Below are 14,510 nucleotides of genomic sequence, written 5' to 3'. Positions count from 1 at the left end.
AGCCATCTCTTGCAAATGCAGGTGGCTGGCTTTGGGGAACTTGGGGGATTTTGAAAGTGCCTTCCCCCCACTATTTTTGTTTTTTTCTTGCGGTACACGGGCCTGTCACTGTTGTGGCCTCTCTCGTTGCGGAGCACAGGCTCCGGACGCGCAGGCTCAGCGGCCATGGCTCACGGGTCCAGCCGCTCCGCGGCATGTGGGATCTTCCCGGACCGGGGCACAAACCCGCGTCCCCTGCATCGGCAGGCGGGCTCTCAATCACTGTGCCACCAGGGAAACCCTCCCCCACTATTTTTTCTGTTGTATTTTGAGTGTGGTGTTGTGGTGCGGGGTTGGGAATGGAATGTGGGTGGGTGGGTAGGGGTGCTGAGTGAAATGTCAGGGTAAATGAGAGAGCATGTTCCCAGCAGGAGCTCGCAGAGGGTGAATGATGTTGGGTTGGAGATTACTCAGATTGAGGCAGCATCTTTGGAGGGATTGGAACTTCTCTTGCGTATATTTCTGCTTCAGAATGTTTGACAATGGGGACTCAATACATCTGTCTAGGTCACATGCTGAGTTGATCACTAGACACAGTGCAAGCACTTGGTGAATGAAGACTAGGGTTTGGAAAGTTCACCATCTGATCTAGAATAGCTGTTGTGAATCAGTATACTGATTCTTGCTGTTTGTCAAGTGCATAGTAAGTGTCAACGAGCTTACCCACACATCCCATTGTTGAACCCTCACAAGAGTCCTGTGAGCCAGGGAAGGCAAAGTACATTGTCCCCAGTGTTCTGAGGGGGAAAAATGGAATTTATGTACCACGCTTGAGGACATGCATCCAGTGAGTGGTGGAGCCACCCCACTTGCTCTTCCTTCTTCTTGTCCTCATAACTCTGTCAGCTGAGGTGCTCCCCTGTCTCTCCTCCCTTTTACAAAAGGGGGGTGCTCCATCAGGTTCTGCTTATGTGCCAGGCATCAGACCTCATCCTACAGCACCTGGAGCATCTCTGCAGAAAGAGACCAGTGACCAGCCAATGAGTGTGAACCGAGCACATTGAACATAGGCACTGCTCACCCGATGGGGCTCCTAAGGGAAGTGGGCAGTAGCCTGCATGCCAATTTGCCAAGCAGCTCTATTTCACTGACAGAGGAGGTGGGGGAGCAAGATTTGCCAAGCACCCAGCTTATGTTCCTCCTTCCTCCATAGGCAGAGCCTCTACTGCAGCCCCTCAGCCACCTACGCTTTTAACCGTGTTCCTATATTTGTGTTTCTGTGTATACCTGGGTGTGTGTCTGCATCAAGGTAGTTCTGCGTGCACATACAACCACTTGAGAAGCTGTATAGTTCTATGTACATCAGTGTAAATCTATATTAGTGTGTATAAGATTGTATATATAAAAACATGTAGATGCACATATGTGTGCATGTGTGCACCCCTATGAAAGAGTGTGTAAACTTACGACTTACGTATGTGTGTGCTTGTGTGTACACACATGGGTGTATTCTGCATGCATGTGTATAAGTGCATGTGTGCATACCTCTGTTTATTTATCTGATTTGAATAGGTGTGAAAGGAAATACGTGTGAAAGCATATGCATTCCTTTTTGGTGGCTCTTCTTGAACCACCAGAATTCCCTCGGCCTGTTCCCACATAAGGGGGGCCGTATTTGGCCGGGCTACTTAACTGACCATTTCTTTCCAATTCCCTTGTTCCAGGGAGCGGTGTCTCCCGGTCCCCATCCACTCTTCTCCTCGTCCCTCCACCCATCTGTGCTGTCTCCTGGACGGAAGATGCAGAAGAAGTGAATGTAGTCCCAGGAAGAGATAATTTAGTGCCTTGAGGTAGGAAATGCTCGATCATGGGCTAGGATGGGAGTTCAGAGATTTTGCTTTGTCCTGGAAGGACGTGTTTGGCAGTAACAAAGGTAGGGGTTGGGGTGGGGAAGCCTTGAAGATGCAGTAAGAACAAAAATATGATGTACACAATGGGATGGGAGAGCTAAAGAGCTGGAGAGGAGGTTGTATATAGCCTTTATGATTCATCCTTTTATTATAATCACCTTGTAAGTCTGAAACGTGTCAGGGCGGAGCCAGCTGCAAGCAGGTGGGTGGTATGAGGAAACGGCTCAGGGAATTGGCTGCTAGCAGTTGGAGGCAAAGAACCAAAGGGCACTTTGGTAGCCCATCCTGGGATGGTTGTTAATTGCACTTCAGCCTTGGATTTGGATTTGTAGTCCAGAGCTCCCTACTTCCACCCCCTCCAGGGAAAGAATAATCAGAGGGGTGAGAGGGCTGACCAAGGAGAGAAGTGCAAAGGAGCCCTCAGGGGCTGACTACCTCGATCTGCTCAGCTTGTCTCTTCTTCTTTTCTATACACACAGCATACAAATATAGCATCCTAACACACCCACAGAGACCTACACAGTAACACATACATGTATACACACATGGGCACTCACCTTCAGCAGCATATACATATATACACACAGATATGCACAAACACATACAGCCACATATACGTAAGTTCACACGCAAAATCACACGTTTACCCTCATATCCACACACAAACACACACATACACACACACAAATCTTATGAGACAGCTAAAAACAAGAAAATTGCTGCTGGAATATCAAAGATAGCCTCTTTCTTTTTGGACACCCCTCACAGAGAAATCAGGTTTGTGGGGAGAGCAATGACCTCACATCTGAAGCTCCCATCATGGCTATTGAAAGCCTTGCTTCCTGGGGCCTAAACATTGGTTGATTGATTTGGATTTGGGTTTCCAGGACCCAGGAGTGCCTTTGAGCCCTGCAGGAGGCAAGCAGTTCATTTGGGAGGAGATCATACAGATAGATTGGAGGAGTGGGGACAAAAAAAGAAGGTTTTAAGATGTATCTGGCAGAAATGCTCAGGAAGTCTTCAGAGTGCAGAGGAAGGGCAGAGAGGCCAGTTGTAAATATCTCTACAGATCCATGTAGCTAGATATAATATTATACTTTAAAAAAAGAATACCCTGCCCTAGTGTGCTGCAATGAGAGCAGTTGAACTACTGCGGCTCACACTGTGTGAGAGTGAGTGTCAAGGTGGAGGCGGAGGTTTGGCAATGACACCTTATCAGAAACTTGAACCTTTGAGTTTGCCATAGAATTGGTCGTTTTAGCCTGAAAATTGCCAGATCTCCCCTGTGTCATTCTCTGTGTGTTCTGTCGTCAGTGTCGTGGTTGAGCCCCACTCTTAGCTGCCCCCAGCTGTACAAGCACGTCGCCCTCCAGCTGGCTTCCTACACCCCCCACCCCTGCACTCCTCATCTCACACCCACTAACTCAATCAGGGTCTGTGCTAACGGAGAATTTGCAGCTTGGGCAGAGGGAAGGGTCTTGCTTAGTCTGGGATGGAGCAGCCCAGACTTTATTTGTCTACCCACCTTCTCTTTCTTTACCCCCGAAAATTGCTCCTCTACCACTACCACGGGAAGGAGACCTCTGTGTCTTTAATGTGTCAGTTTGTCGTGGGGATGTGTGACACGATTCCTACGAAGTTCTTGCATGTGCCACTGTGGGGCACCTTTGCAGAGATAACAGACAATCTCTTGGGTCTTACTGGAGCTTGTCAGATGTATTCTTACAATCCATGTCATCTTGTTAATAGCAAGGCTGCAAAGTGTTTGCACATTTAGAGCTGAGTTTTGCTGAGACTGTGGCCATTCCTAATGAAGTTTCCTTATTCTGTACATAAAAGAGCTAACCCTTTGAGCTATTAACTAATGAATGCATTCACTAAGCTATCCACCTGCATGGTACCCTGCTGTGGTGATGACCACCAAAAGAAATCATGACTTGTCCTACTGAAAGTGCAGTGTGTTTGTGTAGGTTGTATCATGTCCTGTGATCAATATGAAATCTTTATTATCAGTGTTAGGTTTTCAGGGTAGGGAGCGGGGAGGGCGTTACAGTGTCTCCCTGATATACTTCAATTATGAAATACCCCCAGTTGGTCAGGGTCACCTCTGTTGACTCAACATATGTAAGACTTTGTACCCACCATCTTGCCGGACTGCATCTCTGGGGTCAATAGTCATCAGTGGAAGCGAATTCTTCAGAGGGCAGCCAAGGCAGTGCCATTCTGGAAGCAGATGAAATACAGTAAAATCACACACGTGCAGGGCTTCAGGAGTGGTGCTGGGCCCAGGCAGTGAAAATCAAGAAAGAAGACCAAGACCCATGTGTCCTGGATGGTCTGTCTGGCAAAAGGGCCCAGAGCAGCAGAGAGCCCCCAAGATGACCCAGTTCCCTCTTTGTCTTCATTAAATGCACATTTTTGCATGAAAAAGACCTTGACCAATCCTGACTTTTAAAAAGGAAAACATGAAGAAACATAAAATTATGCTTCTGAAAATATGCTGAAATAAAGGTTTGTAAATAGCCAAAAGGGGAAAATAAATGTATATAATTGCAAATACACATACATATGAGTCATTGCGTTTCCTCTCTATTATGTTGGAAGGGACCTTCATCTGGGTCCAGGAAGCCTCTGTCTTCCATTCATCACCTTTGCCTCCCCACAACTTTGCACACCCACCTCCCCATAACCTGGGATATCTGAATCCATAGTTTTCAAGAGGAGGGGAAATAATGATGTCACAGTTGAAATTAGTTTATGCTCTTGCAAAAATCATTCTAATTATTTAAGACAAAAATTTTAAAACACGGCAAGTCATTGTGGTGTCAAATACAATGTGCACACTTATTTCCATTCAGGGGGGCGGCTGGAGGAGAAAGGTCTTCATAAAGAAAATTTTTTTAAATCTCCATTACCAATGTGGATGTGCAGAATAAAAAGCAAGACAACCCTGTAGAGGTGGGAAGAACGGTGTGCTCAGGTTTTAAAAAGTTTGCAGAGTCACATTAAAACATCCTGCTGATGCTGCAGAAGGTCATTGCTGTGGCCCACATTTGTCAGTGTGCCCGCCTGCAAGCACCTTTTGTTGAAAACCTTGGACTTGCAGCAGGAACCCAGACCTAATGTCTCCTCCTCTGTGGTCCCTTTTGTACCCAAAGCAGGACAGGAGAGCTGTGCATTCACACCCAACAGGTCTGATCTGCCCAAGGGTCACAGGGACATACAGAAAGAGAAAATGCAGTTGGGGGTAAAAGGGTAGTTTTCACAGTATGTCTGGAGTAGGCCCTTAGCTACTGAGTTATTTTCTGCTGGCTAATTTATTGCCAATAACTCAGGTTCTGAAACTGGCCTGCAATCCCAGGTGGAGTTGTGACCCTTGAATCGTCCTACTGTAACTTGCTACCCAACAACTATACAACCACCTTAATGGATATGGCGTAAGAGAAGGGGGATGTGGTCTCCCTCCCCATTTACAGCTTCCCTAACTCTCAGGGTGAAAGAACCCTTGCTACAACTTCTCCAGGCTTTCAGCAAGGTCTCTTCCCAGCCTCCCATGTTGGCTCAGCTGCCTCTGAGCCCTGGCAGGGCCTCCAGGGACCCCTTAGTACTGCCATGGTGCCACTTCCCCCAACCAGGTCTCTCCCAAGCTGCCTTCCTGATAAGACTCTCAAGGGAATTACTAAGGTATACAGGACTGAGGAAGGATTATTTTACTTTTTAATAACCTTAAGCACATTTTTTATACTGATATGTTTAATAGCAATAGGGGAAAATGGGGAAAAAAGAAAGTGAAGATCAAAAAAAAAAGTAATGGGGGGACTTCCCTGGTGGAGCAGTGGTTAAGAATCCGCCTGCCAATGCAGGGGACACAGGTTCGATCCCTGGCCCAGGAAGATCCCACATGCCACGGAGCAACTAAGCCCGTGTGCTACAACTACTGAGCCTGTGCTCTAAGCCACAAGCCACAACTACTGAAGACCGCACCTAAAGCCCCTGCTCTGCAACAAGAGAACCCACTACAATGAGAAGCCCGCATGCCACAACGAAGAGTAGCCCCCTGCACACTACAACTAGAGAAAGCCCGTGCACAGCAACGAAGACCCAATGCAGCCAAAAAAATAAATAAAATTTGTTTTAAAAAAGTAATGGGTGATGAGGACCTATTCCTCATGGGACTCAAACAAGTTTCTCTCCAATGGTCTAGAAGCAACTCAGGGACTGTACAGTGAGCAAGGGCCATAATTTGAACATAAACTCTGCCAATGGCCAGGCTAAGAGTTGCTACAGTAGAATGCAGTTCTGCATCCTTGACTGTAAACCTCTCAATTTCAATTACAAATCATCTTCTTAGAGAGTCTCCCTTTAATATCACATGAGGGATGGAGGTTAAAAATTTATTGGAAATAGTGGACCCCAGCCCTCCCTTCTGTCTGGAATTCTCTGTGTGCCTTTAGGCAAGACCCTGTTCATTAGGGGGCCTCTTCGAATCCTCTTCTTTCCCAGCCCCAACCAAGGAGCCAGCCCATTTTCACCCCAGGCCAGGTGCACTGCTTAAATCTCTGCCTATTAGGAAGATTTTCCATCCCTGCTCTCTTTCAATAGCACTATCCATTTTCAACTTGTACCCACATACTGCACCAGCCCATGCTTAAACCAGCCAGGGCCTAAAGAAACTCTATATGGTCATAGGTGCAAGCTGGGAAAGGGGTGCTGGTGCAACTGTAGTGGGTGATATGGGGATCTGAGCTATCTGCTCATATAATTATTTGAACCCTCTGGTCCTGCTCAGGCTGGAACAAGCCAACACTACTATCCCTGCCATGCTGAATCACTGGATGAGAGCAGCCCAAGGGGGAAGTGTGACCTCATTGCAAACTCAACTGGGGCTGGCAAGCAACTCTGCCCCCTACAATAGGTTCTCTTGCTGGAGATCTGAGTGGCATATCTACATCACCACAAGACAAACACATCTTTCTATTGTTAATGTTGGTCTACCTCTTTCAGGATACAATTTTGCACCTACCCAAAGACCACCTTGTTACTATGGTTGTAGTTTGGTGTATGCCAGGGATCCAGGACAGTCCCCATCCTGACACTATCTCCATAGAGGAATACATGAATGCTTTGCTAAGGAAGTGAGACACCCACCTTCCTTTCCAATGAGCAGAAAACACTACCCCATCACACAACCAGACAATAGAATAACGAGTGAACCACAGAGAGTAAGGGTAGGTATTCTTTCATGAAATTATATATATACATATATATGTGTATATATGTATATTACATATATACATATATATTCTAAAAGTACACTTGGTAGAGATATAAAATGTACTATTTACTAGAAAAGAGGGTTCAGAAAAAAAAATCATTTCAATGGACAATGTAAAGTTAGACAACCTGAAAACAACAGGACTTCCCCAAATCCCACCACGCAGCCTCTTCCGTGTAGAAAAGAAACCTTGTGAAACAACAGGTTTCCAAAGTCTGCTGGCTGGTGAGAAGCCCCGAGGGGAAGGTGTGCGGTTCTCTGTGCTCCCCCCACGGTCATGGGCACGGCAGCCCCCCTTCCAGCATCTGTGCTGGGACTGCAGCCTTTCTCTCAGGGGTTGAGGAGGACCCTCCTGAGTGAGGATGGAGGGGTCCAGCAGGCCCGGAACAGAGGGTCCCTCAGCATGCAACTCCACCCGTACTGGGACTCCTGGGGCACCCCGGGCCGGGCTATCAGGCTGCCCATCCCCCCCCGCCGCCCCCAACTCCTCAGGGATCTCGGGGGTTCAGAGGCTCGGTCTGAGGGGCACAGTCTCAGGTGGGCAGAGGGAGGGGCCCAGGTGCTGCCTGGAGTCGAGGTGAGGACCAGAGGAGGACTGAGGGCCCCCAGGGGGATGCATCTGCAGCCCTCCCGACAGCCCTGGGAGCCCCCCCACCCCGGCATGCTGTCCGGATGGGACTGCACTGATCCCCCTGGGAGGGGCAGGGAAGGGCCTGGGTCAGGGAGGCCGGGGCCAGGTCGGCAGAGGGAAGGAGCCCAGCCCCACCAGGAGTCAAGGTACAACCGTGAGGGGGACTCGGAGGCCGCAAGGCATCCAGGTTGGCCCTGCTGTCAGCCCTGAGAGACCACTGGCTGGGCTGTGGGAATAAGCGCCACCCCCGACCCCCGCTTCCCTCTCAGGGGTCCTGGCTGGGGAGGGCCTGGGTCTCAGGGGACCAAAGTCAGGTGGGCGGGGGATGGGCCCTACCATCTGGGAGGGAAGGTGAGTAGCCAACGGAGGACTGAGGGACCCCCGTGGGATCATCTCAGCCCTGGGAAGCCCTGGGCTTGGGGGCCTGATGTGTTGTCCATAGATTCCCCCTGGGGGTCTCAGGACAGTGAAAGCCTTGGTGTGAGGGTCCGGCCTCGGATCAACACAGGGGGCGTCCAGGACCTGCCAGAGATCCAGCTGAGGACTCTGAAGGAAGACAGAGGGGACCCCACAGATCCCTGCCCCTGCCATCAGCCCTGGGCGGTCCCGGGACGGAATGAGCACTTGGCAAGGAGTTTTGACTTCCGCATCTGGGTCTCAGAGACACTGGGGACCTGGTATAAGGGGGGGGGGCCTAAGGTGGGTGGAGGGGAGAATCACAGGTCCTGCTGGGAGTCAATGTGAGGCCCCTGAGGGAGGACAGAGGGGACCCTGGGCCCCAGATCAGGGTAGGCCTGGGAGGTCATAGGGCAGGAGGACCCCTTGCAGCACTTCCTGACATCCGGGTCCCAGAAAGAGTGGTGCCCCAGTATGAGGGACGGGGCCTCAGGTGGGCAGAGGGGAGAATCCCAGGTCCTGCCGGGGGTCAGGGTGAGGACCCTGAGGCAGGACTGAGGGGACCCTGGACCCCAGAATAGAGGGGACCTCAGAGGAGCTCGCCCATGCTGTCAGCCCTGGGAGGTCCCGGGCAGGGCTGACTGGACGTTGCAGGCTCTCACCTCTGCCACGTGGTTGGGGATGGAGGCGTCTAGGGACGCGAGGACCTTGGTCTGAGGGGAAACATCAGGGCAGCGGAGGACGGAGTCCCAGGACCTGCCAGGGGTCAAGGTGTGGACCCCGAGAGAGGACTGGGGGGAGCCCAATCCCCGGAACAAACGGGGGCCCACAGACATCTGGCCTGACCCAACTGTCAGCCCTGGAAACCTCGGGCAGGACCTGTCTCACTGCCCCCTCCTCATTTCCAGATGGGTGGGCTCAGGGAGGAGGAAGCCATGCTCCGGGGGTCTGGCCTCAGGCCCCGGCAAGGGTCATGGAAAAGACTGGGGAGACCCCTCCTCACACAGAGTACTGGGAGCCCAGCCGGCCCTGCCCCTTTTGTCACCCATGGGTGTCCCAGAATAGGTGGGAGCATTGACTCCCCGTCACATCCTCTCCTGGTATCTTATGGAGGTGAGGCCTTGGCTGAAGGAGATTGGTCATAGTCAGCAGAGGGAGCTGTCCCAGGCCCTGCAGGGTGTCAAGGTGCAGACTGAGCGGACCACCCATCGTCCCAGCACAGATGGACCCCACGGAGTTTGGCCACCCCTTTTTGTCCCCTGTGACCCCTGTTAGCCCCTGGGCAGGTGTGGCCAGTATTCGGGGCCCCTCACTTCTTGTCAGTGCAGGGAATTTGTTTGAGAATTTTGACTCAGACAGCAGACAGAGGGCCCAGGCCCTGCCAGGGGGAAGGGGAGGCCCTGCCCTGAGTGAGCACAGAGGGGGCCACCCATGCCAGGACAGTGGGAACCTCACAGAGTAAAGCCCAGTCCTCCTGCCAGCACCGAGGGGCACAGGGCTGTGCCACAGTGTACACAAGAGGTGCGCCCTCCATTCCTCTTACAGGGGCTCCAGGAACCGGGAGGCGAAGGCCCAGGTCTGAGGACCGTGTCCTCAGGGCACAGAGCAGAGGAGGCCCAGGCAGCGCCAGGAGCCAAGGGGAGGTGCGTGCCCTGAGTGTGTACCCAGGGGCTCCCCCTCCCAGAACAGAGGGGACCCCACAACACCCAAGTCACCCCACCGCCCTGTCAGCCCCAGAACCTGGGGCCGTGCTGGCTGCACCCTGAGGAGCCCCCTCACTTCCTTCTTCAGGTTGGCAGGGGACAGGCCACCCGGGAGGAGCGCCCCTGTGAGGCCCGAGGGCAGACCTTGAGACGAGACCTGTAAGTGGCCTTTGTCAGGGCTGCCCAGGGTGCCTTTCTCCGCCGAGGCCGCTCACACCCCCTCTCTTCCCCAGGTACGGGGTCCCCTGCCCACACTCCCGTGGGCGGACCGACCCCAGTGATCAGGCCCCCGGTCGAGATGAGTGAGCTCCGCCAGCCTGAGGCCGACCTTGAGGCCCCAGTCCCGGCCCAGGGTCCGGTGGAGGCGCCGCTGCTGGGGGCTGCGGGGGAGGAGGCCGCATCCCCCTCGTCCTCCGCCTCCCCTGGCGCCCCCTCCTTCTCCGCCTATGCTGAGCCCTTGTCCCGTGAGGCACTTGTTGCGCTGATGGCTGACCTGGTGGGGTTCCTGCTCGTCAAGTTTCGTACTGGGGAGCCGACCTCCGAGGCGGAGATGCTGAGTACGGTCGTCCGGGAGCATCGGGACCACTTCCCCGTGGTCTTCTGCCTCGTTTGCGAGTGCCTGCAGCTGCTGTTTGGCGTGGACGTGAAGGTGGTGGACCCCCGCGAGCGCACCTACGTCCTGGTCCCCACCCTGGGCCTCACCTGGGATGCAGTGCTGAGGGCCGGGCAGCGCACGCCCAAGGCCGGCCTCCTGGTGCCGGTCCTGGGTGTGATCACCCTGTTCGGTGACCGCGCCCCTGAGGAGGAGGTGTGGGGAATGCTCGGCAACATGGGGGTGTGTGCCGGGAGGGAGTCCTGCATCTATGGGGAGCCCAGGGAGCTGCTCACCAAAGTGTGGGTGCAGGAGGGCTACCTGGAGTACCGGCAGGTGCCCCACAGCGACCCTGCCCGCTACGAGTTCCTGTGGGGTCCCCGGGCCTACGTGGAGACCAGCAAGTGGCAGGTCCTGGAGCATCTGCTCAGGATCAATAGCATGGATCCCAGGTTCTTCCCATCCGTGTCTGCAGGGAGCCTGAGCCAGTGCAGCAGCCAGTCCCACGTCCAGCAGCTTCTCCCGTGGGGCAGGAAGGGGGGCTGATCCTTCACTCTGAGTTTGAAGAGGGAGCGGTCAGCCTTCTAAGCAGTGAGAGCCGGGCGAGTTGGGGGAAGCCAGTGTGCAGCATTTTGGGTTCCTGTTGTGTATGTTGACATGGACTTCCATGTCTGTTTTCTTTAGGAATTTTTCACATATTGTCTCATTTAAAAGAAGGCTTAATAAGCTTCAGTATCTAAGTTTGGAAATGACATTAATCACACATGTATTTGCACTAATTCAGTTCAAAGACAAGAGTTTTGCAATTGTGTAAAACAAATTGTAAGATTCCCATATTATTTTGTGGTGGTGAACAAGATAACATGGCATTGGAATAGGAGTTTACTTGGAAATGTGAAAGTAATTAGCAGTACAACTGAAGGCCACCACCTTGTTCCTCGGGACACCCCGTCGTCCGCTCAGTGGTGGGTCCCCTGCTGTGGGACTTTCCTGTTCCAGCCATAGGGCAGGGCCAGGCCCCGAGCATGTGGGCCAGAGGGGGAGTGGCTGACCTGGGGAAGCGGGCATTGCCGGCACCCATCTTCCTGGCGAGACACCACCCACAGGGCCCTCAGGAAGGGAGGCAGTGGGGGGATGGAGGGCCGCCGGGTGGGGTGTAGCGGAGGCACCTTTTTGAGGACCCTGGGGGGGGCCGTGACCCCCGGACTCTGGTGGCTGTTACAAGTTCCTCTCTGTGTTATCCTGCCCTCTGTTCAATGGTTTCAGTCAAAGTTTCTCTTAGTAAAGTTCTCTGAAAGTTTCAGCTGAGTCTGGCCTCTGCTGTGGGCAATGGAGGGAAAGGGATGCTGCAGGTGAGGGCGGGGGTCAAGAGTCCGATTCCTGCTCAGCACCCATGGGACACCCCTCCAGTGAGAGTGTAGGGTAGGCACTTTGCAGACCCAGAGATGGTGAGTGCTTTTTTCCATTTCATAGGTGAATTGAAAAGTTTTAGCAAAAACTGATAATTGCCTAAAAAGGCAGTAGAGAAGTTAAAATGTAAATGAAAACCTTGATTATCTCAGCAGGAAAAAGGGAACATAGGAGCAACAATAGATGGACAGACACTGCTATGGACTGAATATTTGTAAACCTCTCCCCCTCATTCACCTGTTATTCTAACCCCCAAAGGGATGGCATTTGGAGGTGGGGCCCTGGGAAGTGATTAGCCCATGAGGGGGGAGCCCTCATGAATGAGATTACCTCCCTTATAAAAGAGGCCCCAGACGGCTGCCTCATCCTCTTGTGCCATGTGAGAAGATGGCTAGTTGATACAACTAGACAAGAAACCAGTCCATATAAAGAAGAGCTTTATTACTATTATTTATTACTCAGCCGTACAAAGGAACGAAATTGGGTCATTTGTAGAGATGTGGATGGATCTAGAGACTGTCATACAGAGTGAAGGAAGTCAGAAAGAGAGAAACAAATATCGTGTATTAATGCACATATGTGGAACCTAGATAAATGGTACAGATGAACCGCTTTGCAGGGCAGAAATAGAGACACAGACGTAGAGCACAAACATATGGGCACCAAGGTGAGAAGATGGTGGGGGCGGGCGGGGGGGGTGATGAATTGGGAGATTGGGATTGACATATGTACGCTAATAGGTATAAAATGGGTAACTCATAAGAACCTGCTGTATAAAAAAATACATAAAATAAAATTCAAAAGTTAAAACAAACCAAAGAAATAAGAATAGGTTTATGACATTATCAATCACAGTAGAAAACCACCTGTAAAGACAAATGGACGTACTTGCCACAACGGGCTCTGCATCGCTAAGTTCGCTCCCCCAACTCCGCAGCCTCGCAGGAGGCCTTCCTATTGGTGGAAGGCCAATGGGCGTGTCTTTTGCTTCCGGAGGCGCCAAGCCTTGGGACCTCAGGCCCTCAGTGCGCATGGCTACTGCTGCTTCCGTAGCAGAGCGCCTCCTCACGTGCTCTTCTGATCCAACCAGTTTCTCGGTAAAGAGACGTCTAGAACTTTCTCCCTCATCTTCCTGGGGCTTCCGGGAGCACCCGGAAGCCCACGTGGCGTTCGCACAGAGTGCCTGGGACAGTCGGCGGCACAGTTCCTGGCTGCTCTGCTGAGACGAGCTCTTCAGCCCCTCGTGAGCGGGACTCCGGAGCCATCCACAGAGTCAGAGCGAGTCAGGAGACAGGCGGGGGCTTTGCCGGGGGCTGGACTCCGCAGGTACCGGGGGCCCTGGGAAGGAGTGGAGGTCGGGGGAGGGCTACGGGCTGCTCGGTTGGGAGTGGGGGAGCGGCGGCGGAGGGTAGCGGGCTGAAGGGGGGCTGAGGGAAGGGTCCCCCAGTGAGCGGGTCAGAGGGGAGGACCGCTGGCTTCCGGGGTGGCTGGTGGGGGGCGTTCTGGAGTCGGGGGTGCAGAGGGTGGGGCTAATGCGTGGGGGGGGGCCTGAGCGGAGGGCTTCCTGCTGGTCGGGTGGGGCTGGCCTTGGGGGCCAGAGGAGAGGACGACTGGCTGCGGGGGTGGGGAGGACGGGACGGGCGGGCCCCACCCCCGGGGCCGAGACGGGAGGGGAGGGCTAACGGCTGCTGCGTGTGGCGGGAGGAAGGGGGAGCTACTCCTGGCTGAAGCGGGGGTCGATGGGGAGGACTCCCGGGCGCGGGGTGCGGTAGGCGTTAGGGGAGCTCCCGCCGGGGCGGGGCGTGGGGTGGGGGGGGAGGACGCTCGTGGCAGTTCGGGGGCTCCGGCTCCCGGGTGGGCGGGGGCAAGACGGGTGGGCTCTGCGTCTGGGGTACGAGAAGCGAGAGCCCCTGGCGCTGAGTGTGCTCGGGGGAGGACTCCCCGGTGTGGGGAGGTGAGAGAGGCAGTCCGACCTCTACGCATGGCGGGGCGCCCGGCTTCCAGGGCCCAGAGCGGAGCGCCCCCCGCGGGGGGGTGGGGGAGGGTGTATGGAGGGGATGTAGTGCGAGGGGTCGGGGAGGAGCCGCCTGGCCACGGGGGGGGCGTAAGTGAAGCTGAGAGGGGGGAGGTGCTGGGGCTGCTGTGATCTGGTGGAGGCTGTTGGCCATGGCAGATGGATTTGTGGGGTCCAGGGAGGGGCTCTGGCCCACTGCATGAGGCATCGAGAGCTTCAGGTCGCCTCTGTCCGGGTGGCACAGGAATTGCAGAGGTGGGTGGGCAGGGCAAGGCCCTGGCCTCCACACACAGTACACAGATTCTTTACGAGGGTGCTTTGCACATTCACCCGGACACGCCATACCAGAGTTGTAAAACAGTCTCCATAAATTTAGCAGTATTGCAAGTTTACATGATAAGTTTTCTCATCACGGGGGAATTTTATTTGATGGTACTAATGATAATATATCTTCAAATATTGGGAAACCCATGAATCAAAGAAAAATATCACAGAGGGACTTAGAAAATATTTCCAAGTGAATACTAAAAAAACACGACTTCCCAAAATTAGTTGGAGGCAGCAAAAAGCAACAGGAGGAAACTGTATTCCTCTAAATGC

The 14,510-nt window shown here is 53.3% G+C and overlaps 1 protein-coding gene across 1 annotated transcript; it reads left to right on the top strand.

The window, feature by feature from the left end:
- The first annotated feature begins 10,192 nt into the window (after nucleotides 1-10,192).
- LOC117310402 (melanoma-associated antigen 8-like) lies at nucleotides 10,193-11,032 on the top strand. Its single transcript, XM_033849959.1, has one exon. It carries the CDS (start codon nucleotides 10,193-10,195, stop codon nucleotides 11,030-11,032), a length of 840 nt encoding a protein of 279 aa, XP_033705850.1.
- Nucleotides 11,033-14,510: the final 3,478 nt, after the last annotated feature.

Source organism: Tursiops truncatus, chromosome X, assembly GCF_011762595.2.
Source record: "Tursiops truncatus isolate mTurTru1 chromosome X, mTurTru1.mat.Y, whole genome shotgun sequence".
NCBI classification, from domain to species: domain Eukaryota; kingdom Metazoa; phylum Chordata; class Mammalia; order Artiodactyla; family Delphinidae; genus Tursiops; species Tursiops truncatus.
The sequence above is the reverse complement of the archived record's forward strand: the minus strand, read 5'-3'. Positions and strand labels throughout refer to the sequence as shown.

Bases quoted from the DNA above. Each gene is read 5' to 3' on its own strand.
- LOC117310402 (XM_033849959.1), top strand. From the start codon at position 10,193: ATGAGTGAGCTCCGCCAGCCTGAGGCCGACCTTGAGGCCCCAGTCCCG.